This window comes from Marmota monax, unplaced genomic scaffold, assembly GCF_021218885.2.
Source record: "Marmota monax isolate L192 unplaced genomic scaffold, Marmota_monax_Labrador192_F-V1.1 WCK01_AAM20220418_F8-fsc00052, whole genome shotgun sequence".
Taxonomy (NCBI): Eukaryota; Metazoa; Chordata; class Mammalia; order Rodentia; family Sciuridae; genus Marmota; species Marmota monax.
Genome location: NW_026693473.1, coordinates 11002358 through 11030122, shown reverse-complemented (window position 1 = coordinate 11030122; position 27765 = coordinate 11002358). Strand labels below are relative to the sequence as shown.

The window sequence follows — 27765 nt, the reverse complement described above, 5'->3', positions numbered from 1 at the left end:
GTCAGTAAATGTCTCTGGGACTACAACTAATCCTTTCCTTTCAGATTGCTGGTTCCTTGCAAAGTGCCTGGCATAATTAGAAGCATGTAGTTAACAAATCAATGAATGCATTCATTTATTCTACAAATAGCTATTAAGCTCCTACCAAGAATAAGGAACTGTTCTAGGTGCTGGAGATGCCACAATGAATAGCACAACTAACCAGACAAAACTGTCTCCTGACAGCCTGATACATGGTTGGCAGTTCCAGTGTAATAATCAGAACTTTCATCAATAAATACTTATTTTATTCTTTCTCAGCAAACATGCCATCGCAGAGCTGTTTGTTCATAGTAGAATGCATTTTTAATAGTGCCTTCTTGGTCCTCAGAAGCTTTGGAGGATTAGGAAACTGATGTTTACGGAATAACTCAAGATTTTTTAAAGGCGAGAATTAAAAAAGGGAACACAAAGATACTGTTCTATAAACCTGAGAGAACAATCAAATTTTTTTTTGATTGCATTGCACTTAGTCTTTTTCAAAAAATAATTTTGCATCTGAGACTAATTTAGACTCTCCCTATCCTTCCAGTAAGTGAATTAGGACTATATCAGGTTTGATAAAGCATTGTGCCAACAGTACACTAATGGTGACCCATTTGGTACTTCACTTTTCTGCCAGTGGAGTTTACTCTCAGGAAGTATTGTACACCCTACCTGACTTCTTGCTCTTCGTTGGTCAGACCCAATCCAAACGTTTGATGGATGTCATAGCAGGAGTTGCTGTCTTCCAGCAACCTAGGACATGGTGAAGCAGAACCACAATCGGCTCACAACACTCAACATGTCAGCGTTCTTCCCCCACATCCTGATGCAGCGGTGGAAAAAGTTGTACTTACCCAACTTTCTGGAAGCGCTTCTCCAAGTAATCCCAAACATACCTGATTTTCTGCACTTGGATGCATCGCAGCTGCAATCACAAATGTGTTGGAACAAGTATGATTCATAAGACACATGAAAGGCTTGTGTTCAATACAGATCCCCATGTGTGTCTCCCTTTCTTTGATAGATAACTGTTATCCCCAGCCTAATAGATAGCTGTCATTCCCAGAACTCTCATGGATAAACATTTATTTTATTCTTTCTTTGCAAACATGCCATCACCTTGCATTCTTAAAATCACTTACTTTTAAATCCGGCTTCATTACTGCTTGGTTTATGACAGAGTGGTGGTCAGCCACCAAAGGGTCTTTTGGGTTCTTGCTTATAGGAAACTTCAGGGTAGATAAGTGGAGGCAGAGCACCTTCTTTCTAATATATCTTTGAAATTCATCCTAGAATAGTTAATACAATCCATAAAATTCTCAATTGTAATTTACTAAAGTGCTCAATTAACCAAACACCTACCATATGCTAGACCAGTGTTTCCCAAAGTTTGGGGCAAAACTTTTTCTCAAACAAGATCCTCAGTATTATCTTAGAACTTACTAGAAAGGCAGATTCTCAGCCCCACCCCAGTCCTCCTGAGCCAGAAACTGGTGGAGGGGTCAGCCATCTGTGTTGTAATGATCCCTCCAGAGAATTTGGATTTGCACAAACATTTGAGAACCAGTGGGAAAAAAGAGAAAAAAAATACTTTGCAGGAAGATTTATGTCTAAAAAAATGTGTTTTAGCTATTTTTAAATGACATCTAGATGTTTAAAAGGTCTAATATCTTCCAAAATACTTATTTGTGAAAAAGTGAATGATCGTTCCCAGGTTATGGTCTCTAAGTGTTGTAACCTCAGAGCTGCTAATACTATAATCACTAGGCACTCTGCCCATTAGTCTAACATGCTAGACATTTCCTCAGGCTCATGTGAAAGAGGTGTTCTTTATTCCTGGGCTCAAAAAGAGACAGTATACATATTGGAGAGGTATTTTGCCATTGCCTTTTTTCATTTAGGGGAATTCTTTAAGTAGAGGAAGATCTGCCCTGAGAACTCTGGTTCATCATTTATTGGTTCACAGATGCCACATTGAAGACATGATCATGACTTTCCTTGTTTTGAATAAATTTTTAATTGACACATAATAGTTGTGCTTATCTTGGGGGTACGGTGAGACTTTTCAATTCATGCATACAGTCTACAATGATCAGGTCAGGGTAATCGGTCCACCCATCACCTCAGACATTTATCATTTCTTCATGTTGAGAGTATTAAAAATTCTTTCTGTTAGCTATTTTCATAGTCAATTATTTTCAACCATGATGTCTACAGTGTAACAGAACATTAGAGGTTATTCCTCCTCTCAACTGCTCCCCGGTACCTCCTCTCCATCCCTCCCTCCCCAAACCCTTCTCAGGTTCTGATAATCACTATTTTGTTCTGTACTTTTATCAGATCTACTTTTTAGCTCCCACCTATGGTGAGAACATGCAGTATTTGTCTTTCTGTGATGATCATGGCATTTCAACTAGATAACTGAAGGTTACGTACTGTTGTCCTCAGCAAAACGGTGTCTGCTTCTTGTAAGGGGCATGGGGTGCAGTTGGCCCACACCCTCCACTCTGGCCTCCAGTAGAACAGCAGCTGAAGGACCCCACCAGTCAGCACGGATGCGATAAGGCAGAGGGCTCTCCGAAGATGCTGGGTGTGGTAACCAAACACCTCCTAGAGCGTAAATAAAAGATCACTCTATTTTTCAATTTTTACAAAAATAATTTTTTTTTTTTGGTTTCAAAAGACAAAAATGTTAGAGGCAAGGATGTTGTTGAGGGAGAAATTTGGCTGTCAGCGGACATAATGAAAACAGGAATCTTTTTACTTTGCTGGCATATAAAATGAAAATCTTAGGAGGAACACGGGAGTCGTAGACTCATTTGCTTCTAAGTATTTAGAAAGTCACCTTAGATTTTTATAAAATACCTCATATTTTGAACCACATATGTTTTCTTGAAGCATAAGGTATTGCTATAGTGTAGATATGAAATGTTCCCCAAAAGTTCATGGATGAGATAATGCAAGAATGTTGAGTGATAATATGATCAGATTATGAGAGGCATGATCTAATCAGGGCATTAGTCCATCAATGTGGATTAAGTGGTGGTAACCATAGACAAGCAGGGTGTGGCTGGGGAAGGCAGATCACTGGGGTTGTGTCTTTATGGTAAATATATTTTGCCCCTTTTGAGTGGAACTCTCTCAGCTCCTTAGTTGCCGTATACTGATCTGTCACACCATTCTGCCAAGATGTTCTGCCCCACCTCAGGCTTAGAGCAATGAAGTCAGCTAACTATGAACTGAGCCTTTGAAATGGAGCCAGAATAAACTTTCTTCTTTAAGTTGTTCTTGCCAGGTATTTTATCACAGTGGAAAAAAAAAAAAAACACAACTAACTAAAACAAAAAATTAGTGCAATGAGTGGGACCATTGAGGTGACTAAACTGACCATGTGGTTCAGAGGCTTTTGGAGCTTTGTAAACTTTTGGGGAAGAATTTTGAAAATTTTAGAAATGCAGGACGGAAAAGCTTTAGAATGTTGTAAGTGGAGTTTAATGTTCTGGTGGGGGATGAGAAGACCAAAATGCTGATTGGACTGTTGACAATAAAGACTGGGCACATGAAATTTCAGAGGACTTTATTACAAATTGGACTAGAGGTCATTCATGTAATACACTGGCAAAGAAGTTGTTTACATTTTGCCCATTTCCTAAGACTTTCTATGAGGCTCAATTTAAAGGTAGTAGACTAATTAATCCGGCAGAAGGTAGCACAACATTCAGGAGTTGGCATGGGTTTTGCTGGTGACTTTTCGCCAAGTTTACTGTGATAATCAGGAGCAGAAAACAAAGTGGGAAAATGTGAAAAACTTGTGGTTTGGCCAGAAATGTGCAAGTAAACAGACTAAGGAAGTTGTGACTATTAAAGACATTACAGCCACAAAGAGAGGCTAAGTACTTTGGATGGAGATAATAGGAAAGATGGCTTGTGGGCTTCTCCAGAATTGGCAAGACCACACTTATCTCAGGCTTAAAGACTTTGAGAAGAGACCATGGGGTCACTCTGCTTGAGAGGGAGGCCTAAGAAGTTTTTCCACTGTGCTCAGTTAGTCAGGCACTCAGAGGCTACTGCAGCCATGGTATATAGAGGCTTGGTTACTGCTCTAGATAATAGTAAACCTTGGCATCAACCACGTGGTGCTGGTTCTGCAGGAATGCAGAATGCTGGAATTAGGAGGTCATGGAGATTGCACTGAGCTTTCAAAGGAAGACCTGGAAGGCCAGATAAGGTGTAGGAGGAGTAGTTGGAATACCTGTAGCCTTTCCCTGAGAGGGTGGTGCATGAAGATAGATATGCAAGAAGCTGAGGCTGCAATGGAGACCCCCAACATTAAGAGATGCCTGTACCTTGGGATATAAGCTGAGGAAAGTTGCAGAAATTGAGCAAAAACAATCTAAGAGAGAAGTTGTATGGTATGCAACCAGCAAGGCTACAGGAGTGAAACTACATAAGCCCTTTGGAGAGATCTTCAAAATGCCATGCACCCCAGGTGCTGGACATGTAGACAGGACTTGTTTGTCCAACTGGATTTTCGTCTTGCTTTAGTCTCATCCTTTCTTCCTCTGCCCCTATTTCTCCTTTGAGGAAGGGAAATGTTTACTCTATGCCATTGTATACAGGATATATGTAACTTGCTTTTTTTGGCACTGGGGATTTAACCCAGGAGTTATATTTCTAGCTCTTTTTATTTTTCATTTTTAGTTATATTTCTAGAACTTTTTATTTTTCATTTTAAGACAGGGTCTCACTAAATTGTCTAATGCCTTGCTAAGTTGCTAAGGATGGTAGCCTTCATCTTGCAATCCTCCTGTATCAGCCTCCCAAGTTGCTGGATTTTAGGCTTATACAACTGTGTCCAGCTGTAATTTGGTTTTGCTCTTTATTCACACAGCTAAGAGTTTGCCTTGAGTTTTAGATGAGATTTTGGACTTCAAATTTGGGGCAATGATGGAATTTTAAGACTACAGAGACTCCTGGAAATGGACTCAATGTATTTTGCGCTGTGAGATGGTCATTAACTTTTGGAGACCAGAGACAGAATGTTATAGTTTAAATGTTAGGTATTCCCCCAAATCCCATGTGTGAGGAAGTGCAAGAACATTCAGTGGCAAAATAATTCGATTATGAGAAGTATAAACTAATCAGTGGATTAAGCCATTGATATGGACTGATAAGAGTGTTAGCTGTAGGCATATAGGGTTTGGTTGAAGATAGGTCACTGGGGGTGTGCCTTAGGGTAACTATAACTTGTGCCTTGTGAATAGACTTCTCTCTGCTTCCTAGTTGCAATGTCCTGATCTTCTTTCCTCTGCCACATCCTTCTTCCAGGATGTTCTGCCTCACTCAGGAGGAGTGGAGTTGGCCCACTACGGACTGAATCTCTGAAACCATGAGCCAAAAAGAAATTTTCCTTTAACTTCTTCTTCTCAGGCCTTTTGTCACAGGGACAGAAAAAGCTAACTAAAACTGGTACTTTAAAAAGTGTTAACATGAGTTTATTGAAGGAAGATGAGAAAATTCTGATAGATATGACCCACACTTATATCTAGGTTTACCCACATTCAGACTTAGTTCAGAATAATATGATTGAGAATGACTGAAACTGTGAATAGATATTCTGTTCTCTGAATCAGTCTGTTATAAATCAAGAGATTATCCATGGACATGAAAGACATTCCAAATATGACTTATATTTATTTACCCTGAAAGTAACATGCTGAAATACATGTATCTTTAGTAGCAGTGTAGTTAGTATTTATCACAAATTGAATAAACTTGAGATACTGTTTTAGAGGAAAACAGATTTGGTTGTGTAAAGCCAACTTCTAGTTTATAACTTATACAAAGAAGTTTCATTGAATTGGTTTACAAATTTCAATAACTAGTGTATTTTGAAGACTCCAAGGATGCTAATTTTGAATGACGACTTCACTCAACTGCTATTTCAGGTTGTACTGTCACTTTTTGGTTTTTGTTTCTCCTATAATTTTGAACTCCCAAGTTCAGATCACAGAGTTATAATGTCAAGAAAATAGATTTTTATTGAGTTTCTATAGTATTTTTGATGATGGAAACTGTTGAATTTTACACCAGCTTAGATCGTGCTACTGTATAACAAATCTCTAGGCTTAACTGTTTGGAAAAGTTTTCATTTTCAGTATGGTCATTTCATTACCTTCTAATAAATCTGTCGGACATGGAGATTATAGTAACAGTTGTTGAATATAATCCCTAAGCATAGTGAAAAGGCCACAGGCTTAAGAAACAGATAATTTAAGTTAGAGTCACTGCTCTGCTCCACATCAGCTATGTAACCTCAGGTAGCTCATTTCGCCTCTAAGGAATCCCAATTTAATCTGCTACAAAACAATCAGAAATACATGCCTTACAGGGTATTTGTGTTTAGATGAACTAATGTCTGGTTAAATGCTCTGTAAAATAATGACAATTATGCGAATTTCTTTTCACTGATAATTAGCAATATCACTTGTCTGAGGAAAAGCATTTATGAAGCCTAGTAGTGCTAGTGGTACAGTCTCTCTATCTTGAGATTATTCATGAAAAGATATAAATTTAATTTAGAAAGATTGTTATATTGTATAATAAAATAAACACATTAAATATAAAAATGCAGAAAAGTTAAAAGGTAAAGAAAGGAAAAATATGCCACGCAAATATTTATAAAGAAAATGTGATATAGTTATATTAATAACAGATTAAACTTTCTTCTTCAAGAATATTGAAAGAAAGAAATATGAGAGGGAAGGGGACATTTTATAAGTTAAATGGTGAATTATGTCTTTAATAGAAAGACATAATATTTCTAATTTTTTGAAACATAGTTTCAGAATTTTATCACAAAATTGATAGCATTTAAATCTATTTCCAGCATTGGAAATTTTAACACATCTCTTACTGACTATTAAGTGGACAAAAATATCCAGTGAGAATATAGAAAGTTTGAGTAACTATACTAGCTGAATTGACCTGATAGACAAATATAGAACATTACAGCCAACAACTGCAGAATTTAATCTATTTCAAGCATACATAAAATATTTATCTAAATTGATAATATTCTCAGATATAAGTATGATCGCATAATTAAACTAGAAAAATCTCCAAATAAGGAATTACAGGAGATGTTTGGAAATATTTTGAACTGAATGAAAATTAAAATTAAGAAATCCAAATGTGTGGGATATAGATAAGGCAAATGCTTAGAGGGGCATTTATGAGTTTAGATGCATATGTTAGAAAAGAAAGTTTAAAATCAACAAGTTAAGTTTCCAATTCAAGATATTACAGAAAGAATAGAAACTTAAACTAAAAAAGCATAAAGAAGGAATTTATGAAGATGAGTGCATAAATGAATAAAATAGAAAGTAGACATCAAGAGAGAAAATCAACAAGCCAATTGATATTCTAAAGAGATTTAAAATAGATAAACTCATAAATAAGCCTGGATATTTTTAAGGTTATTGAAGAAAATTAATGTGTAATTATAAGCCTTCCCATAATGTAATCTTTAATCCCAGAAGGCCTGTGATTCCTTTCAAATATTTAACATAGAAGAAATACCATTCTGAAAAAAACTCCTTCGCAAGTAGAGGGTTTGGGAACTCTCCTAACTTTTTTTTTTTTTAATAAGCTGAGCATACCAAGATACCAAAATCTGATCAACATTTTGCAAGAAAGAAAAACTACAGGCTCTGATTTTTGATAAAATATTCCTATATTATCTAACTAAATCAGTGATATAAAGGATAATATATCATTACAAATGATATTTGTCTCAAAACTGCAATAATTTGAAAATCAGTATGTTTTGTCTTGTTATAATTCAGGAAGAAAATCAGAAATCCACTCATTAGATACACAAAAAGACAGAAAAAAATCATCACCATTATGTGATCTTAAAAAATATCAGCAAACAAGATTAAATGGAAACATCCTTCAGCTAACATCATGTTTACTGTTGAAATGCTGATCAATTTGCCTCCCTGAGGTCACAAGCAAAACAAGATTGTCATAGGTCACCACTAATATTCATCAATACAGTACTAGAAAACTTAACCCATGAGACAAGAAAAAGAGATAAAGGTTCTAACAATTGGAAAACAAGAAGCAAAACTCTATATGTAGGTAAGGTGGTATAGACATTTAAAAATCCTAAAGAATGTACAAACAAATTCTAATGGTCAGTAATTTATTAAGATTACTGACCATTAGAATTTAAAAATATAAAAATCTCAACTACATTTGTATAAAATAATAACAAATAATTTGAAAATTAATTAGGTACTATTTGTAATACCATTAAGGAAAAAAATTCAATTCCCTTTTAATAAATTCAACAAAGTTGTGCAAGCCCTTTAAATTAAGAACTGTGTGTTATTGCTGAGAGACAGTAGAGACCCAGATAAATGGGAAGATTTATTAAGTATGGGAATTAGACACTAACTATCCCATTTAAAAATCTCATCAGACATTTTGAGTGGTAATTGATGACCCAATTCTAAAATTGTTACAGAAATACAAAGGACCCAGAACAGTCAAGGTAATAATTCAAAAATAATAAACATGGAGGACTTAATGCCACCAGACATGAAGGTTTACTACATAGTCAATGGAATTAGGAAACTGAGGCACATTTGATTCAGGCAAAAAGAGGATCAAAACAACACAGAGCCCAGAAAGACTCAAACATGATCACATCAGAACAAAAAGAACCACTGAACTTATGGGAAAGGATGTTTTGCTCAGCAAACAGTGCTGGAGCAAAATAAATAGTGCAGGAAAAAAATGAGTTTCCCCCTTACATGTTATACCACACACACACACACACAGAGTCATTTGTGATGGCACATTTATGTAAATGTTAAGAAGGAAATAGTAGAATGTGGTATAGACAAAGGTGGAAAGTGAGACCTGCCTTGGCCGTCCAGCTTCTGGGGCCCTAGTGGGCCAGCCTGGGAGGCCAAGTGTGTCCGCTGGACTGTGGGAAGATCCTTGGCACACAGGAAGAACATTTCCCTGACATTTAGGTGCTTATATTTATCTCAAAACAAAATTCTGAGCTCAGGAAGTGGCAGGCATCTCTATGTCTTGCTTCTTTTACCAAATCACATTCCCTGAACTGTGGATGTCTTTGTACACATTACCTCCATGTTCCACCTTTCAGATTCAACAGAGAAAAGCCCTTAGGATGCAGTTGTTCTGCTCACTTCTCCAGGAAGAAAGAAAGAAAGAAAAAAACCTGACATGGGTCTTCTGCTGTGGTGGTTTAACTGTGAAGGAATTATTTTGCAAACTGAAGGTTGATGTTTAATTTGAAACAGGTGCTTAGTTCATAGTATTTGTGAATTTTTTGCCTTTTTTTTTTTTCCAAACAAGAAGACTAAATAAATGGCAAACATGGATGACTTCAGGGTTTTTAAAAACTGTGGGCTTCTATTATGATAAGCACATTTGAGACTGCAGCAGTAAGTTCCAAATATGTGTTGTAATTTGAAAAGAAAGAGATGTTAAAAAGTTACAAATACCTCTAAATCCTGGTTCATCTTGTGACATAGATTTATTGAATAGAAACGAAGGTCTGGTTTTTGAAGTTAACCCTTTGATGTGATGAAGAAGCATAAAGTCATTGATTTTGTATCTGAATAAACCATCAAAGTTTCTGTACAAATACACATTTTTATATGTGTAAATCCACATTTTTGGATGAAAGGAGGGATTTCCCTCCTGAAGAAGAAAGTGGTTGTTGCTTTTTCACAAGTCTTGGGATATTAGCTATTTTTAAATTTTTCTCATTCTTCTATGGAGGGAGCAGCAGCTAATCCTCTGAATGCATGCTTCCATTTAGTTGAAAGAATGGTCAAAGCAAACAACACGGGGGGAGTCTAGTGATGGAGCCCTATTCACACCCCCGCCCCTGCAAGATGAGAGGCTGCTCTATTACAACTTTATTCAACCTGTTTTGTGGAGTCATATAGCATAAATGACTGTTTTCCACGTGGCCAAACCTGGAAGAAAAGTATCATGAGTGGTTTTTTTAGTTAAGTGATGGAACCAATAGTATCATTGCCTTCAAATTTGGACATAGAAAAGTAAAGGAAAAAAAATGAGAATCATCTAGATAACTCCTCTCTCCTAAGAAAACCAAACAAAAATGTCTTATGTAACACCATCAGACTTTTTGAAATTTCACATAACATAGTTGCATTTTTATAAAATCATAAATAGCTCTTTTCCTTCAATATAAGTTGGAAATAATAAATCATCTGAAAGAAAATATATAGGAGAAATTCTTTCTCAAACTTCAAATAGACAAATACTTCTTAAAAACAAAGAAAAAAGACAAAAAGATAAAATTGACTTCATTGAAGTTAAAACTTCTTTTCCTTAAAAGATCTCTGGGGATGATACACACACACACACACACACACACCTCTATACTTATCTATATATGAACAACAACTTATATTTGGAATATATTAAAACTTACTACAAATCAATTAAACATGAATGAAAACACAATACAAATGGGCAAAAGACTTGAATAGACACCTTTCAAAAGAGGATTTCCAAATAGACTCTAAAAACCAAGAGCCTGTTCAGTATCATATAAGAAAATACAAAATAGAGATTCAATGATGTATCATGGCCTAGAATAGCCAAGACAATCCTAGAAAGGAACAAAGTTGGAAAAACCTACCCAACCATATTAGAGAACTTATTCTGATGTCATGCAATGATACAATGACACATGATATAATAGAAGAATATCTAAAATTTAAAAGACCAAATATATCAAGGGATGGTAAAGTTGAGGAACAACTAGAACTCTCATAGTAGATGGAAATGTGACAGGTTATAAATATTTGGAAAAATTGTATTGCTAAATATACGACTGTAACTTTATTAACTCTACTTTTAGATTTTTATACAAGAGAAATGAATATATATGTATCTCCCAAAAGATTTGTGCGAAAATATTCAGATCAGCTATATTAATAAAAGTCCGATTCACTATTCCACTATCTTGAATGTGTAATTGTTTAACCCTTTATATGGCTTGGGTTTTATTTTATCCTTCTAAAAACACTGCAAAGTAGTTTAAGTATCTTCATTTAAAAGACATAGAAATTGGAAGTCACAAAATTTATATGACTAGAAAACTCCTGAGCACAGATTTTGGCTAATCTGTATAGCTACCAAATCTGTGCTAATTGCACTGGTACCAGCTGGCCTCCCTATTAATTTTCATTTGTCTTCTTTGGTTAGAGGTTGTATTAGTCAGGGTTCTCTAGAGGAACAGAACCAACAGGAGGCATGATTATAAAAAGGAGATTTACTAGGTTGGCTTACGAAACCAGAAGCTGGATAGTCTACAATGGCCGTCGGTAGGCTGAAGAGCTGGAAGAATCAGTAGCTGTGCAGTCCAAGATGCTGAAGCCTAAGAACAAGAGGGATCAACAATGTTACCCCAATCCAAGATTCAAGGCTTCTGGAAACTCCCTGGAGAATCACTGGTGTCGTCCACCTTGGAAGAGTGAAGGAGTGAGAGTCTGATATCCTCAGGTGGTCGCAGCAGCAATCAAGAACCCAGTCAAGTAGAATAGAGCTTACATCGCTGCTGCTTTTCTTTGTTCTTCCAACATTTATTCCATCCAGGCCTCCAAGCTATTGGATGGTGCTGCCCACACTTAGGGAGGGCCTCCACTTCAGTTCACTATCCCACATATCATTCATTCCTAGATCCACCCACATTGACTCATCCAAAAACCTTTTAATCTTCTTCATCTCTTAATCCAATCAAGCTGACAATTCAAATTGACCATTCCAGAGGTTGTAAGTAGTTTCTGAAATAGACTCTGAAAGGTCTATTTCTTTCAACACTGGTACCACTAAAGTACAACATTATTTAGTATGACAAGCATACAGAAAATTCAATATCCTTTATAGAAAACACTTCATGTGCATGGGTCAGAAGCTAAAAATTGAGAGCCCAAGGATGGCTATTTACTCTATGACCTAATACACCCTAATCTCTGGGAGTTATTTTAATTAGTATTTTCAGTTCTAATAAAAAAATAGACCAATAATCTGAAAAAAAAAAAAAGAAGCCCCAAGGGCTGGGATTGTGGCTCAGTGGTAGAGGGCTCGCCTAGCATGCATGAGGAACCATATAAAAATAAAATAAAGATATTGTGTCCACTTAAAACAAAAAGACCCAAACTGAAAACAATCCAACAATCCATCAACAAAAGGAAATAAATTTTTTGTTTTCATACAATGGTATGCTACAAAGCAGGTTTTTAAAAATGCACCTCTGATGCACATTTCACAGATATTATACTGAGTAAACTTTGTTACTATAGAGCAATTCACACGTCTACTTACACATAGTTCAAAAATGATTAGAAGTCATTGAACTGTATGTTTAAGATTGTTACCTTTTATTGACACCACTGTATTTATTTTGTCAAAATAAAGAAAGAGTGAAATTGTTTATAAGACACTCTTCGCCAAGCAAATGGAAGACACCTATAATGATTTTGGTAGAAATTGGCTGGGGAAGAAAGAATGGCAGTAACATTAGAGAAATTAATAAGAGAAGAAGAATCAAAGAAGAGATTCCTATGGGACATGGGAGGTTTGGTGACCTGGGAAGCTAGCTGCCACCTGGTGTGGATGATAGGTAAGTAAGAGCCGACTTCCGTCAAAGTAGAGGTAAAATCTTATCCCTAATAAAGAACCTGCCAAGATAAGTGAAAAGGTTTGTGTGAAAGACACTTCTTATGGGTTAGGACCCCTTGTTATTAAAATGTCAGCAAATTTTCTCCCATCTGTTAATAAGAAAGAGAGAGAGCAGAAGCTAGAAAAGGTGGAGGAAGAAAGAAAATGAAGAACGGAAGAAAAAGAAAAGAATAAAAGGAGCTTGTAAGTGTCAAAGTTACTTCCTGGAATGTTTGGTTCCTTGAGGAAAGATGAATAGAAGCAATGATTTTGCTTCCTTGATACATGGGTCTCATAAACCTTGGTAAAACTCCCTTCTAAATCATATCTCAGTTTTCCCTGAGGTATGAGGCTGGGTATGGGAACTGAAGATTTTGGCTAAAGAATCATTGCTTTATCTGTCAATTCTTTTGTCGAATACACTCAGTTGGCTTGCGTATGTTTTTGTGATTAGAATTTATAACAACATATTCCATTTTGATTAATTAATTTCAGATATAATTTCATTTTTTAAGTGATTATACTTCTGAAACAGTTAGAGTCACTCAGATTTCTCCCAAATATTTGTACAGCACCAAGAAAATCCACTAGGAAATGGAGAATATAGACAAGGGAAAGAGGAGTGATATTTTGTGTCATCATAGGAAAATAAATTAGAATCCAGAGGATATGGGGAATAGATGAAAAACCAGAGTCAACCCCATTATACACAATTCCCTGTAGTCAAGTGAGTTTTGTCACCTGTTACTCACGTGACCTCAGGATTTAAGTTCTTTAAGATTCCGTTTCCATCTCTGTACTCAGGGCAATATTAGTGGCACACACCTGAGAGTAGTAGTGAAGATTAAAGAAGAGGTGTAAGGTGTGGAGCAGAAAAGACGATCAGCCAGTGTGAACAGGTGATTTGATAACAGCTTCAGTCAAAGAAGAAGAGAAGTAACTATTTCAGTTTTCAGTTGCAATATACTGGGTCAAGGTTGGTAATAGAAATAGGCTGTGTTCCACGAGGCCAGGAGCCCAGATCTGCCACCTGTTAGTGGACCTGAAGAACACAGAGGGTATCACACAGACATGATTTTCTTTCTCTCCAAGCAGAGGTGTTCCTTCATCTTTTTCTTTCTGATTAGAATTCTGTATTCCAGATGCCAGGAGTGGTAACACAGCCCTAATGTCTCCTCTAAGCCCAGGATACAGAAGAAGAAGCCTGGGTTAGACATGGCCATGAAGTATGCATGTGCTATTAAGGAAGTTGTTCCCAAAGTCTCAGTTTAGAGCCAAGGTCCCTATCCAGGTCTGACCATCGCCTTGTTTCTTTATATCTCATCATTGCTTTCTAGATGCTCTCATTTTTCTTCCCTGCTCCATTGCTTACCAACTATGATTTAAATTTGCTGAACTTTAGATTTCTCATGTGAAAAAAAATGAGGCTGGTTATGAAATGCAATGGAAGTAGTTGAGTGTAGCAGCTGGAGACATGGCATGAAAAACCAAGTTCAAATCATCCCGCCACCACTGAACCAGATATGTGGTGTGGGGAAATCCACTTGACTTCTGATGCCCAAATTTCTCCTCCATAAATAGGAATAACAATATCTGTTCTCTAGGGTGGATGTGAGAAACGAATATGATAATGCATTTATCACAGTTCCCGAAACATTTTGAGCACTCAATATGTGTTAAGAATTAATATTATCTTGGGTAATACACAATTTAGCTAATATTTTAGTAAATTAGAAGTGGCTATTTCCGGGAGCGCGCCGCGTGGCTTGTGTTGCTGCGGGTCTCAACATGGTGGGGTCTCCGTTCCTTGTCCCACCCCGGCCGATTCTTTCTCTGAACCCGCAGGAAGACGTCCAGTTTCAGAAGGAGGTGCAGCACGTCCGCCAGCGTGTAACCCAGCAAAAAAAGCAAGAAAAACTTATTCCTGGAGTAATTTTTGTGGGCCATCTGCCTCCAGCACTTTATGAAACCCAAATCAAAGCATATTTCTCCCAGTTTGGCACTATTACAAGATTTAGACTATCCAGAAGTAAAAAGACTGGAAATAGCAGAGGCTATGCCTTTGTGGAGTTTAAGTCTGAAGATGTTGCCAAGATAGTTGCTGAAACAATGAATAACTAACTACCTTTTTGGTGAAAGACTCTTGGTGTGTCGTTTTATGCCACCAGAAAAAGTACCCAAAGAACTTTTTAAAGAGTGGAATACTCCATTTCGTCAGCCTGAAGCGGTATAATCGGAAGCGGACATTTTTTCAAAAACTGCAAATGGAAGAGCGATTTAAAAAGAAAGAAAAATTGCTCAGGAAAAAATTAGCAGCAAAAGGAATTAATTATGATTTTCCTTCATTGGTTTTATCATCCAGTAAGACCAAAGATCCTTCAGATAAACCTACAAAGAAGAAAAAATCTTCAGGCATACCAAAGAAGCAGAAGAAGCGGGTTTCTAAAGGCACTGCTGCCACTCCTGACAAGTCTATAGCTAGCCAGGGCCCCACACCAGTTTGTACACCAACATTTTTTTGAGAAACGAAAATCTGAAGTGGCGGGAATGGATAATGATGAAGATGATGAAATAGTTTTCAAGCTGCCCGTATATGATGCAGAAGGAGCAGTAGAGACTCCAACACCTAAACAGTCAGGGAAGAAAAGACGAAGACAAAAACCAAGCAGTGATTCTGAATGTATTATATGAATATATATCTTCTGACAAAATGTGATGGTTTTCTTACAGTGGCTGACTACATTTTACAAGGTACAATGAAATGAAACCATCAATAGACTCAAAAGAGAAAACATGCTATTTGGAAAGCAATCAGTACTTTGGCCTTTTTGCCCCTGTTGAAGTACGGGGGTACATCATCAGAGCTTGCAGTGGTTGGGCTCATACTGCCTTTGCCCTGGTCTCAGTTTTCCTATCCCCTCTTTATTTTGCCTGTGTTAAAGGGTCACTGTTAACTGTACATTTAACAACTAATCTGAAGCTACTTTTATCGCCACCCAATAAAGACAGTCAATCCTGAAAAAAAAAAAAAAAAGAAGTGGCTAATCCTATTGGACTCATTATGAAATGATCTGACCACAAGGCAATGAATCCTGCTTCTAACAATGATTGAACCAATAACTTAAATGAAGTTTTGCTTTTCCCAAAGAGTACCAGTTGTCAAAATTGAAGTCAAGACCCCAACTCATGAAAAACTGCTTACCTTTGTAATATGTGAAACTGGAGAAAAGGATTTGAGGATATTAATTTAAAAGTTAGCTAAATGTGGTAACTGTATATGCAAACACACACACACACACACACACACACACACACACCAATACAATCATTCTTTATTCATGCAGAAGGAAGGAAATCAATGTAAGAGAGTAAGGTAGTACAGCATCCTACTTTTGATGCTTATGCCAAGCGATTCTCTGTATATTATCTAACTGAGCCTTGGTTTCCTCATTGCAAAATGGATATCTGTGTGACTATCTCACAGGAATTAAATGAGAAGTATGTGAAGCTCTGGCCCATAATAAGCACTTTAAATCTTTTTCTTTATATTCTTATAGTAGCTCCTATACCTGCCATCAGAGATGGAACTAAGATCTGTCAACTTCCTTAGGAAAGGAGGATTACGGGGTACAGCTTCATCTAAACATGATTTATTTCCAAAACTCTTTTGGTGGAATCTTCTTAGTCTTATGGGACCATCCTCTGGGATCATTCCCAGTTGCTGAATTTTCATTTTATCTAGAGCACTAGAGTTTATGCAAGACTGATCTTGTGAACAAAGTCTTTTTCAGTTTTTACAAATCTTTTTATTCCTATGCTGTCTGTTCATGCATTTAGCCATTTAAATTATTTGTCAAAAAGTTACACTATGGACATGTATAAATAGACCACAGTGATTACACCTTTATGTATATTTATAAAGCACCAATTCAAAAAGAAACAACAAATAAATAGAAGGAAGACCAGTAGGGTACAAGAAGAGAAATAGGGGTTGGAAGGGGGGAAGAAAGAGGGGGCAATGGGGACTCTGAGGAGTAAATTAGATTCCATGCATGTATGATTATGTGAAAATGAATCCAACTAACATGTATAACTACAATGCACTAATAAAAAACATTTTTAAAATACTTGTTAAGTACCCACCACTACAAGTATAGTTCTCTGTGTGTTGTGTGATCCAAATCCTTCATAATGGGGATTTTTAGTTTGCAGTGCATAACACTGTCACTTGATACAAGAACCTTGTGGCACAAAGCTAAAAATTTGTTTACTCTACCACACATAATAAAAATAACTCACGGCCATAATTGCTTCTGTAAATAGTTATGTCAGTTGTGTTTTGTCGTCGTTTTCTTTGCTATGAAATGTTGGACTTTGCCTTGGGCAAGGATGTTCCAATAGCCTTAAAGAAAGTTGCCTCTTTGTATCAGGTCTCAAAATTAGGACTTGAATCATAGCTAAGGATATCCTACCTTTGTGGCCTTCTATGAAGCTAGATTGTGTTGTGTTTTCTTTCTTTCTTTTTTCAGCAAAAATCATAGCACCAAGTTCCTACTTATTATTAACAATCTATTCTTTGCTTCCTTTATCTGAACCTGTTAAGTAGTATTCCTTTAAATGGTGGATGTTAGAATAGTATCTTATCTCTACTTCTGCTAACACACTTCTTCTCTGTAATGTGGGGATACTATTATCCCAGTAGATGGATCGTGTTAGTATGGTTATTTTTTCTCAACCTTTTATGACTGGTTTGGTGTAGTAACTTGTGCTAATTATGACTAAATACCAAGCATTATTTGTCAGAGTGTCACACATTAAATACTACACTCATTCCAGGAGTGTCCCTTGAATAGAGAAAAGGTATCTTGAATCACTTTTACTTATGTTTACATTTGGCAATAAGTCTTTCTTAAGTACTTAGGTGTCATTCAATCCTCACAATAATCCTATGAAGTGACTTTATTGCTTATTAGAATAAATATTATTAAGAATATTCATAGATTATTATTTACAGATTAAAAAACTGAACCTTGAAAATGTTCAAGAGAATTCTTGAATAATTAAACCTATTATATTTTCCTCCTTGCACTTTCTTTCTGGGTCAAGAAAGACCCTCTACCCTCCAATACTAAAGAGAGGAACTTATTATCATTCTCTGTTATGGGCATTACATAATGTCGGTTAGTACTGCTATAATAAAAGTGGTAACATGTGGTCTTCCTGTAAGTTAAAGAGCAACTAAGTACCCTTGTTTGGTGAGGCTAACAGCTGGAGTGCTATAAAGGCAGATCAGAAGGTAATGGGATGACTGAACCGATGAACAGGGGCAATTTCTGGAACCAGAATTTACCTCATATTGAGTCATAGGACAATATGGCATGTGCTATTGAAAGGCATTTGTGGATTAAGAACATCATTGACTAGGAAGTGGTCTTAGAGATTATTTGGTTCAAATTCCTTGCTGTGAAAAAGGAGCTATACATCACTCTTGGCAGATGAGTACCTATCGTCTGCTTTAGAGAGGCTTCTCAATAGCTCCCTGGGGTGTACATTTTCTTGTTGATTCTCTGTGAGGATGTATTTGTTTTCCATCACTACAGAGTAAAGTCAGCAGCTTAAAACAATACAAATTTAATATCTTACAGTTTCTGTGGATTGAGAGTCTCACTACCTGAGTCTAAGCATCTCACAAGGCAGAAATCAAGATCCCCCTGGGCTGTGTTCCTTCTGATGCTCAGGAACCTTATTCAGACTCACTCTGGTTGGCAGGATTAGTACCTTGTAGCTCCAGGACCGAGCCCCCATTCTCTTGATGGTTGGCATTTGGAAGTTACTCTCAGTTATTAGAGAACACTAACCTGCCCCACTGCACCCTCCATCTTCAAAACAGCAACGGAGAGCTTCCCTTGCATCAAATCACTTCCATGCTTTAAATATTTCTAATTTCAGGAAAGGCCCAGTCTTTTTAAAGGGTTCACTTGCTTTGGCCAGGTCTACCCAGTCTCCCTTTGGAAGAAGTCTCCTAATTATGTGAAAAATCCCTTTTGTTGCATGACATAGCATAATCTTAGGAGACAGCATATCATAGTCCGGGTTCTGCCCCACTCAACTGGAGGAGGCTACACAAGGGCAAAGGCCATTGGCAGAGGTTTGTGCTTAGATTCTTCTACCACAGTAGTTAGGAAGGTCTTTCAAACCTGCCAACCTCTATGTTGTGCTCCATGTCAGTCACTCAACTGTTGGAAGACAAGGACCACCTTTGTTCTTTAGAGAACTGCTTTGAACTTCTCTTGGATTGTTCTGATTTGTGATATCTTACAGACATCCCTGCTGAGGTCCAGCCCTGGGGGGGATGGAGTGGGGCTCCACGGAGTCGTCCCAACTCCTGAAGGAGTGGCATTGGCAAAAGAAAAAGAGTCGGGACGACAGGTTGCAAGTTATGAGCAGCCTCCAGAAGAAGTCTCTGCTGCCCCTGGAAGAATCTTTATTTTTATACCTTTTTTACAGGTATTTTTTCAGGTAATTAATGGATAACTTCAAAGCCCGAAACTTTTTTGATTTCCATAATTTTCAAGAGTTACAATCTTTTTTGACATACATTGATTACCTAAGATATTGAGTACATTGTTCAAAATATTTTTCTGTAACCTTAGTCAATCATGATTAAGCTTTTACGTTTTCACCTCAATCACTAGATGCTAGGCCATGCAACTAGACTACATGATTCCTGACCTATTATTCACTTCTAACTTTAAAGCATATCTATAGTTATTTCATTAACCTTTAACTTTAAAGCATACTTATGATTATTGGTAAGCTTTCTTATTTCTAAACTAAAATACCAGTAAAACACACTTAAAGTAGTGAAAGTCTATTATTTAAAAGCCTACTACTCTGAAGTGTCTCTAAAATATATCTGTGTTAATTTAACATTATTCTATTTTAATTTCCAAGGTAATTTCCTTTTTTTCATATGACCTATTCAACTGCTTTCTTAAAGAACTTCCTTGATCCTTGGTCAAAGCACACCTATTCTTATGTCTTTGCAATCTTTAACTAAAGGGCAGGCTTTACACCTCAACTCATTTGTCATTTATATTAACTATGTGTTTTCCATTTTCATCATAAGTTTCTGTGTAAGGCAAAGGAGGGTCTATTGGTTGGGGGAATGTATTTTTATTAGCCTCTTGTCCTCAAAGGGGGATACCATAAGCTACATATGGCGGTCCCTGTACTGTTGACACAACAATTGTTTTTCTGTAGCTAGGCTATTGTTGTGGCTTTAGGGTAGGGTTGGGGGGGCAGCTAGTGTAAATTGTTGACCATGGGATAAATAGTTCTTGTTGTTTAAGCTCGAGGAATAACACCATTGTTTGTATCCTGAAAGATATTGAAACGCACCTCATGGCATGTCTCAAATGTATCCTTAGTCTCATTCTGGGAATTTTCCTGCAATCTCAGGCAATACGTACTTTTATTATTGATTGATGTATGCCCTGTTATCCATATCATGAGTATCATAAACAAAACACTTAACATTCCTAATGATTCCGGTTTCCAGATGATGTGGCCCTGCCACAGCATCCCCCATGCTGTGACCCTGTCAGACCAGCAGGTGCAGGAATGCCTTCACCACATCCCACCAAATACATCATTCTTGAAATTTCTCTGAGAGTGTATGTTTTAGAATGAAATAAAACTGTAGATTTTTTTCCTCAAAAGTACAGATTATAGCAGAACTAGTTTTATTTCTTCTAATCTGCCAAACAGACTTCCATTAAGTCCTTCCAGAACTAATATTTTTAATAGCTGCATCACCCTGGCAACTATATTCAGCCAGAACCAAATCAAGCACTTCAATGACTTTTCCACGCACAACTACAAGCCCAAGTTACTAAGTTTCTCACCTTGTACTTTAATAATAATTTAAAACAGGAACTCAACAGTAAGGCCTGTTTTACTGTATCCTACCAATTACTCTCCCACAATCCAGCCTAGAGAAATGTTTAAATCTTGATTCTGTCACCTATATTCTTATCTCTCCCTCACAGCTAGTGTCAGTTCAAGATTGATAGGTTTACCTTCAACCATGTTGTTATTGTAAATGTTGACGGGAGACAGGAGAGAGCCAATAGGGCTGGCTTTTCAATTTCAATTTTCACTTTTCATTATTAATCCTTTTGGTTTGCTTGGTTTTTTTTGTGTGTGTGTGTGTGTTTTGGTTTTTTTTTTTTTTTTTTTTGGTTGGGGAGATTTAATGGAGGAGAAAGAACAGATAATGTGAAATAATCTAAATGTCTAGTTTCCAGATTTCTTTTGCCAACTCTTCACAGATTGCTCTTGTAACAGTGCAACTCCAGCAATTATCATTCCCCACGTTTTAATCAGAGAAGGGGGAAATGAGCTCAACACCAGTTTCACCTCATATATGTATGCCTACACTTTTCAACTTGCACATCATAAATGCAGGGTGAATGAACCCCTTATTTTCCATAGCACTTTCCATATTTTGTACATGACTTTCACAGAAATTATGAATCAGAAGAGTGTAAGTGGAATTATTTTTAGGCAACCAGCAAGGTTCAAAAAGATTCTCACAGCTGCATGGTTAGCAGCAGATCCTTGACTAAAATCCAGATCTGTTCTCTTAGGATTTGAGGCTCCTCTACAATTTGGCAGGAGAAAATTACCACAAAGCAAGATGCCTTCCTATTGCTTCTGTATCCCTCCACACTAAGTGGCTCTTTCCTTTGAGAGCTGCTCCCTTCTGGAGCTTGGACATCCATGCAATAGGTACAGAAGAGGGTACAGACTGAATGCTGGGCTTTGCAAAAGATATGAGTAAAGCAACGCTCATGGCTGTGGCTCAGGCCCAGAAAGATGGTCCTCAGAATGTAGGGGCAGTGAGCACATGTCCAGAGGACCCCTAAGCAGAGGCTGATATGCACATCTGGCTGAGAGCAGATGGGATGTTTTTTTTTTTTTTTTTTTTCTCCCAGAAGGGTAACAATGACAAAACAATACCTATTGATACCTATCTATCACTGAGAACATTCCTACCTCTCCTAGGAGGGTCCATGGAGCAGAAATCCGGAGAGAATCTGTGCGTGCACACACAGTCACGTGCAGTGGGGGCAGTGGGATCATTTCCCAAAATCGTAAGTGTAGGGCACGGCTTCCAGCTTCCCGGTCTTGGGGCTGCACATTTGGCTGGGATGCGCCTGGCGATCAACCAGGAGGCGGTGCTGTGGGTGGTGACAGAAAAGGCGGACCACCTCCAGGATAGGTCCGGGACTCTTCCACCCTCATGCCTTCCCTTACAGACTATGGGATGGGTGTACACATGAACTTGCTCCACCCCTCTGACCTTTATCCTGATTGGCTCCTGTGCAGTATATAAGTTGTGTGTACTTCCTCAATAAATGAGATCCTGCTTAAGACTCATCTCCCTGGCATGTCTGATTGTCCTCCCTCGAGGGAGGGCTGGGTGCAGGCCTCCAGTTGACCTTTACCTCTCTTGGCTCGTCTTGGTCAGGGCGTGCTTTTCCCGCTTCTCCTGCGGGTCAGGAGGAGACAGGGGCTAAAAACCCCAACACGTAAGTGCAGGAAATAACAGCACCAGAGAATGCCCCCTTAAAGTTTCACTAAGAACCTATAATGTATTAACCTGCCCACCCTTTTCACCTGGTATTTCTCAAGCCTAAATGAGGAGAAAAAGGAGACTTTTATGTAACAGATTACTAATATTGTTCTACAGAGGATACTTTTAGAAAAGCTATGTCCCTTTATTTAATCCTCAGCCCAATCTCAAATAGTAAATTTTACCATCCCCATGAGATTAGATAATTGGCCTAACAGAACCCAAATTCAAATCCAGATCATCCCGAGATCAAATCCCATTCCATTAGGCTTGTGCCAAGTAGCCTGAAGGCTCTGGGTTCATTGGGGTCTATGCTGTGAATGATCCTCTTGGCTGTCAAGTGAAGTTGAGGGTCATGAGAGGACCTCAAGAGAAGATAAGAAAAGCTGTCTGTGACTGGAGGGGCTGAGGGAAGCCCCTGGAGAGGACAAATTTTTAGGATAAGAAAAAGTGAAGGAAGAGGAGGACCCTATGAGAGCTGGACTGTATTTGGGAGGGGGAGAGGTGGGCGGAAGCAGGTTGGGAAGGCCAGTGGAGACCTGGAAGGTGAGAGCGTCTATTGCCCCAGCTGTTGTGCAGGTGAAATGAAACTGGGCTTGTCAAGGGCAGGGCATCATCCCCGCCCCAGCTGGAGGATTTAGGGCCTGGAACAGGAGAGGGAATGCACTGCTTTATATCTGAGCTGAGCTCATCAAAGTGACCCAAGACTGCTCTTGAGTAGTTCACAAGCCTTCTCCATCCACTTAGGTTCTGCTGGGTGTGTGATTGAAGGAATCCATTATTTACTCCATCCGTGTCTGGTTTCCACCTCTGATCCTTTCAACACAATCACAACTTGAAATGACGAATGAAAGTAGAAGTCAGATTTGGGCCATGGGGAACTTTCAAGAAAGGAAAAGCAAATGGGGAAAAGACTGTAAGAGTCACCTAGTAGCAGCCCCCAAGGTAAGATAGGGACTAAGTCGTGCTCAGGTTTGCTTTGACCTACTGATTATTTTTGTTTTTAAATTTATTTCCAAAATTTGTAATCAGGCTATTTCTCACAGAAGTCCAAATTTTCAGCTTTCCTTTGAAAGCCTAGGTCTGACAGTGCCAGACTATTCAATTGCAGGACAGCAATTGCCTAGAGCTAAGTCATAGCTTCCTCTTTAGTTTGTGTACTTATCCTCCCAGGCCCACCTGATCCTCAGGATTACAGGAAGGACTGGAATAAAATTTGCCTCTGTGCTCTCTGCCCAGTAGTAAGATTGATGAAAGGGAAATCCGCAGCCAGCTCCCCCTCTCCAGAATGCCCTGGCAGTGTGAGGTAAACAAGGCTGGACTATAAAGAGGGCTTCTTGCTGGGAAGTCTAGAAGTCTAGAAGGGTTTGATCACCCACAGAAAAGAAGAAAACCATAGCACCTGTTCCATGACTTAATCCTTCGATACCCATGTCCTCCCTGTGATTTGGCAGAATTAAAGTACTGGACTATCAGTTTTGCATACACAACACCTCCTTAGAGAAGAACAAAGAACTACATAAGATTTTCATGATCACTCATCTGCATGTTCAGAAAATTTCAGGTCCGACGGGTGTCCTGCAGCAGACACAGGCCAATAGATTTTAATTCTTTCCAACCCTTCCGCCTTAAGATTTTTAAGTACTGTAACCATCATAGAGCTCAGTGTGGCACAAGTATGCGCAATTATGGGCCATAATTTTAAAAATTCTTAGCAACCACATTAAAGAAGTAAAAAGAATCAAAGGGAACTGATTTTCATAATAGATTTATTTAATCCAACCTACCTAAAGTATTAGAATTTCAATGTGTAACCAATATGAAAATTATTAGTAGGACATTTTACATTTTTTTAGTCAGTTCTTCCAAAACTAGTATGAATTTTACACCTATAGCACATTTCAGTTTGAGCCAGTTACTTTTTTAGAACTCAAGAGCCTTAGGCGGCCAGTGGCCACCTTACTGGACAACACAACTGTAGATATAAGTACTTATTTTTCCTTAGATTAACAAACAAGAATAGGAAGAGCTGGTACAGATTTCCCACAGCTCTCAAAGGGTACCAGGGAAGCCATAGAGGAAGCTGACACCTTTCTAGTACATAAATGGGTCCCCTAGGGCATTCTCCTTGCAGTCCTTCTCCTTCTCTCTCCCCCACGCACCTCCTTTTCTCATTGCCCAGCTAGAGACACTATTGTAGTGTAGACAGCCAGGGCTGTAAAAGCCAAGGAGTGGGCTGGATTCCAAGCCTGCCCCATGCAGGCTAATGACCTTGGGCAAGTTACCTAACCTCCCTAGTCTCAGATTTCTTTTCTATGAAATAGGATTAGTTCCTTCTTTACTGAATTCTGAGGATTAAACGAAACCATAAATGCAAACTCCTCAATACCAAGTAGAAACTGTCAGAATTTTCAAGTTTTTAATGATTATTTTTAAAGATTTTTGTATGTTTTGTAGGAAAAAAGAACTAAAGATGTGAGATTTTTTTTTTTTAAGTCTGTGCTAACGTCCCAGGCTATGTATTACTTTTTCTGCAGGACCAGGTGCTTAAAACCTGTCTTGGCCTTAGTAAAAAGTGGGACTTTGGCCCAAAACACTCTCTGAGCCCAGGTCTTGCAGACACACCAAAAGCAAGAGAATGAGAAAAGAAAGCATTTCCGTTCTCACCAAAGTGTGTCCAATTACAGGATGACCCAGATGACAGGGGGGAGGACACCTCGGTGTGCACCATGTGAGAAGGCACCACAATGACTCTGCAGAATGGCTAAGGAAGCTTCCCACGGTCCACCGCATATGGAGACGCAAAACTCTACCATCCAAAAGACAAAACTATCTCAGCTCCTGCAGGTTCTCTTACAACAAAATAGTGCCCTGCAGCTCTCATGATGCATTACCGGACTCTCCCCTTTCCAGGTACTAGAACCACCACAATTGGTACTATAGTTTATTTTCTAATTTACCTGAATACGGTAGCCCTGGACCACAGCCTTGGGTGCTTTGAGAAAACTAATAAATAAAGGGAAGACTCACCAGTTCATTCTCCTCTCCTTGGTTGAGCAAAGCCCGATGGTCCTTCTCACTCTCTTCCTCCATCTGAAGTGGACCTGTCAGGGCCCCTCCTGGCTAACTCCTTGGGGAAATGTTGAAACCACCTGGGCTTCTGTGAACTCAGTGGCTGCTTGTCATTGCTGTTCTCGGGTGCTTATAAAATCTGTTGGCACACACCTTGCCTATTAGACCAACAAAGAATAGGGAGGAAATCCTCTCCTTGGCCACAGGATTGGTCTGTTAATCCATCTGCTTGATGCATGTTTATTCTTTCCAGTGTTTATTTACTGAGCTAGATGAGAGTGTCTCTGGTCCTAAAGAATGATGGGAAAAAGAGTTGTTGAACTAGAAAGACAAATAATTTCACATGCTTTCCATAAATGTCTCAGCCAAGGAGGAATGGCCACTTTTCTCAAAACCTGAGACAAAAGGATTAACCAGTGAGAAATGCATTAGAACAATTCTGTGGACTTTAGAGACTTAATGAGCATATTAGGTGTGGCCATGAGAGTTAATGGAAGGGAGGTTGGCTCATAAGGGAGAATACAGGCATCACTCTAGAATCAGAAAAATCTGAATTTTAATCCCTGCTTTGTTGAGGACCTTGAACAAATCACTTAAAATCTGAATTTTAGATTTCTATTATATAAAATATCCACAATGATTATATAGTTGATATAAGGACTTACAATATTTGTAAAAGGCCAAATAGAGCACCCACCCCACTCAGTAAGAGGTAAGTGATCATCCTCCTGACACTCTAGTACTAGTCAAGAAAAGAGACACTTTAAAACAATGATTTGATCCCTTTCATTTTTCACTTTGGCATTTGAAGTTTTCAAACAAGTGAAGCCTATGAAGAAAGAAGGAACTAGAAAGACTATTAAGGACATAACCCAAATTTCCATACCTGTATAATCATCACTGAATTCGATACTTTCATTAAAAGTAAGAAAACTGATCCGTCTAGGGATTAATTTTGCTTGTAATTAAAAGCTTTTGTCATTTTATTGACTGTTATTGCATCCAGTCCACTGAATGAAACCCTTGCCACTTTGACCATGGAAGAAAATTTGTTAGGAGTGAAAACTCTGAGAAGTTAATATTTGTTTGACCCTTTCCACTGATCGAAACAATCATCAACTACCTTGAGCAGGCACAAGTGCTACCTTGACATTCAGGATAGGTTAGATGTTTCCTAGCCCAGAAAATGTGGCTGATGAGAATAAACAGATGATTTCCTCTTTTTCATGGCAGCAAGTTTACTGAGATGCCCACACCAACCACTGTAATCACAAATGTTGCAGTTGCAGTCCGGTCTAGGGTTGAGCTCAGGTCTGGAGAGAAGAGTTGTAATTTAGTAAAACCTAATTCAAGACATGAGTGACGGTCAGCATTCACTTTTTACCCAACAGCTAACCACTCATGTTTCTTGTCAAAAGAACATCAGTTTTTGTCTGCACAGGGATTTCAACTAAAAATGCCAATGATGAGTCACGATCTGTCTAAAAGTGGGCAGATGACCCTGTTCTAAACAATTACATATGCATTATAATTGATAGTAACTAATAAGTAAATTTTATAAAGTCAAAGGGAAACAGTTGGGAGCAAGGATCTTGTGGGAAAGATTATTCTATTTCGGAAGGAGAAAGAACTATTTTTCCCTTCCATTCTTTCCTTTCTCTCTTCCTCTAAAGGTTATATGAGTGAGGATGCAATAATTGGAGCATGAGGATTATGTGAATTAGGAGGAGAGGGAGGAACCCACCTCTGGTCGCTGGGGCAATTAAATGAAGACTCAGTGGTCATGGTGGAGCACTCACCCTTCCCACTTGGTCTCTGATCCCCACATTCCCAGTCCACACTTCCCTTTGAACTAAAGGGAAACTAGTAAAGATATGGATGTCTTACGTAGATTTCAAAACTCCCCTGTTATTTTGTCTACTGACCCCTGGAGCCTTACTGAAGCATTCTATTTCACAGATGTACCTACAAAAGCAAGATGGCTAGCTAAGATAGACTGACTTCTATACAACGACAACAAACTAACAATTTTAATGGTTTAACATCATCAAATACTCTTTTATTAGATTTTTTATATATTATCATGTCAGTTAAAAGAATTTTTAAAAATAAATTATCACTATATAAAAGAAGTAATTTAATACTTTTTAAGTAAACCAAGGTATTTTTTACAAAAGGAGAAAATACATATACATTGTAATTAATAGTAATATGGTAGTAACTAATAAATGAATTTTATAAAATCAAAACACCTGCAAAAGGTCATTTTTTGGCAATTATGAAATCAT

At 38.0% G+C, this 27765-nt stretch overlaps 1 protein-coding gene and 1 pseudogene across 1 annotated transcript in view; one reads left to right on the top strand and one right to left on the bottom strand.

Annotated features, from left to right (window-relative positions):
• Positions 1-27181, bottom strand: part of Atp13a5 (ATPase 13A5) — a 113979-nt gene extending 86798 nt beyond the window's left edge. The window contains exons 1-5 of the mRNA XM_058583577.1: positions 25436-27181; positions 2461-2634; positions 1167-1313; positions 879-949; positions 697-777 (exon numbers count right to left, since the gene is read on the bottom strand). Coding sequence (XP_058439560.1) covers positions 697-777; positions 879-949; positions 1167-1313; positions 2461-2634; positions 25436-25498 — 536 coding nt within the window. The 5' untranslated portion in view covers positions 25499-27181. The remainder of the gene's footprint in view (positions 1-696; positions 778-878; positions 950-1166; positions 1314-2460; positions 2635-25435) is intronic.
• LOC124101738 (MKI67 FHA domain-interacting nucleolar phosphoprotein-like) lies at positions 14514-15606 on the top strand (annotated as a pseudogene).
• Positions 27182-27765: the final 584 nt, after the last annotated feature.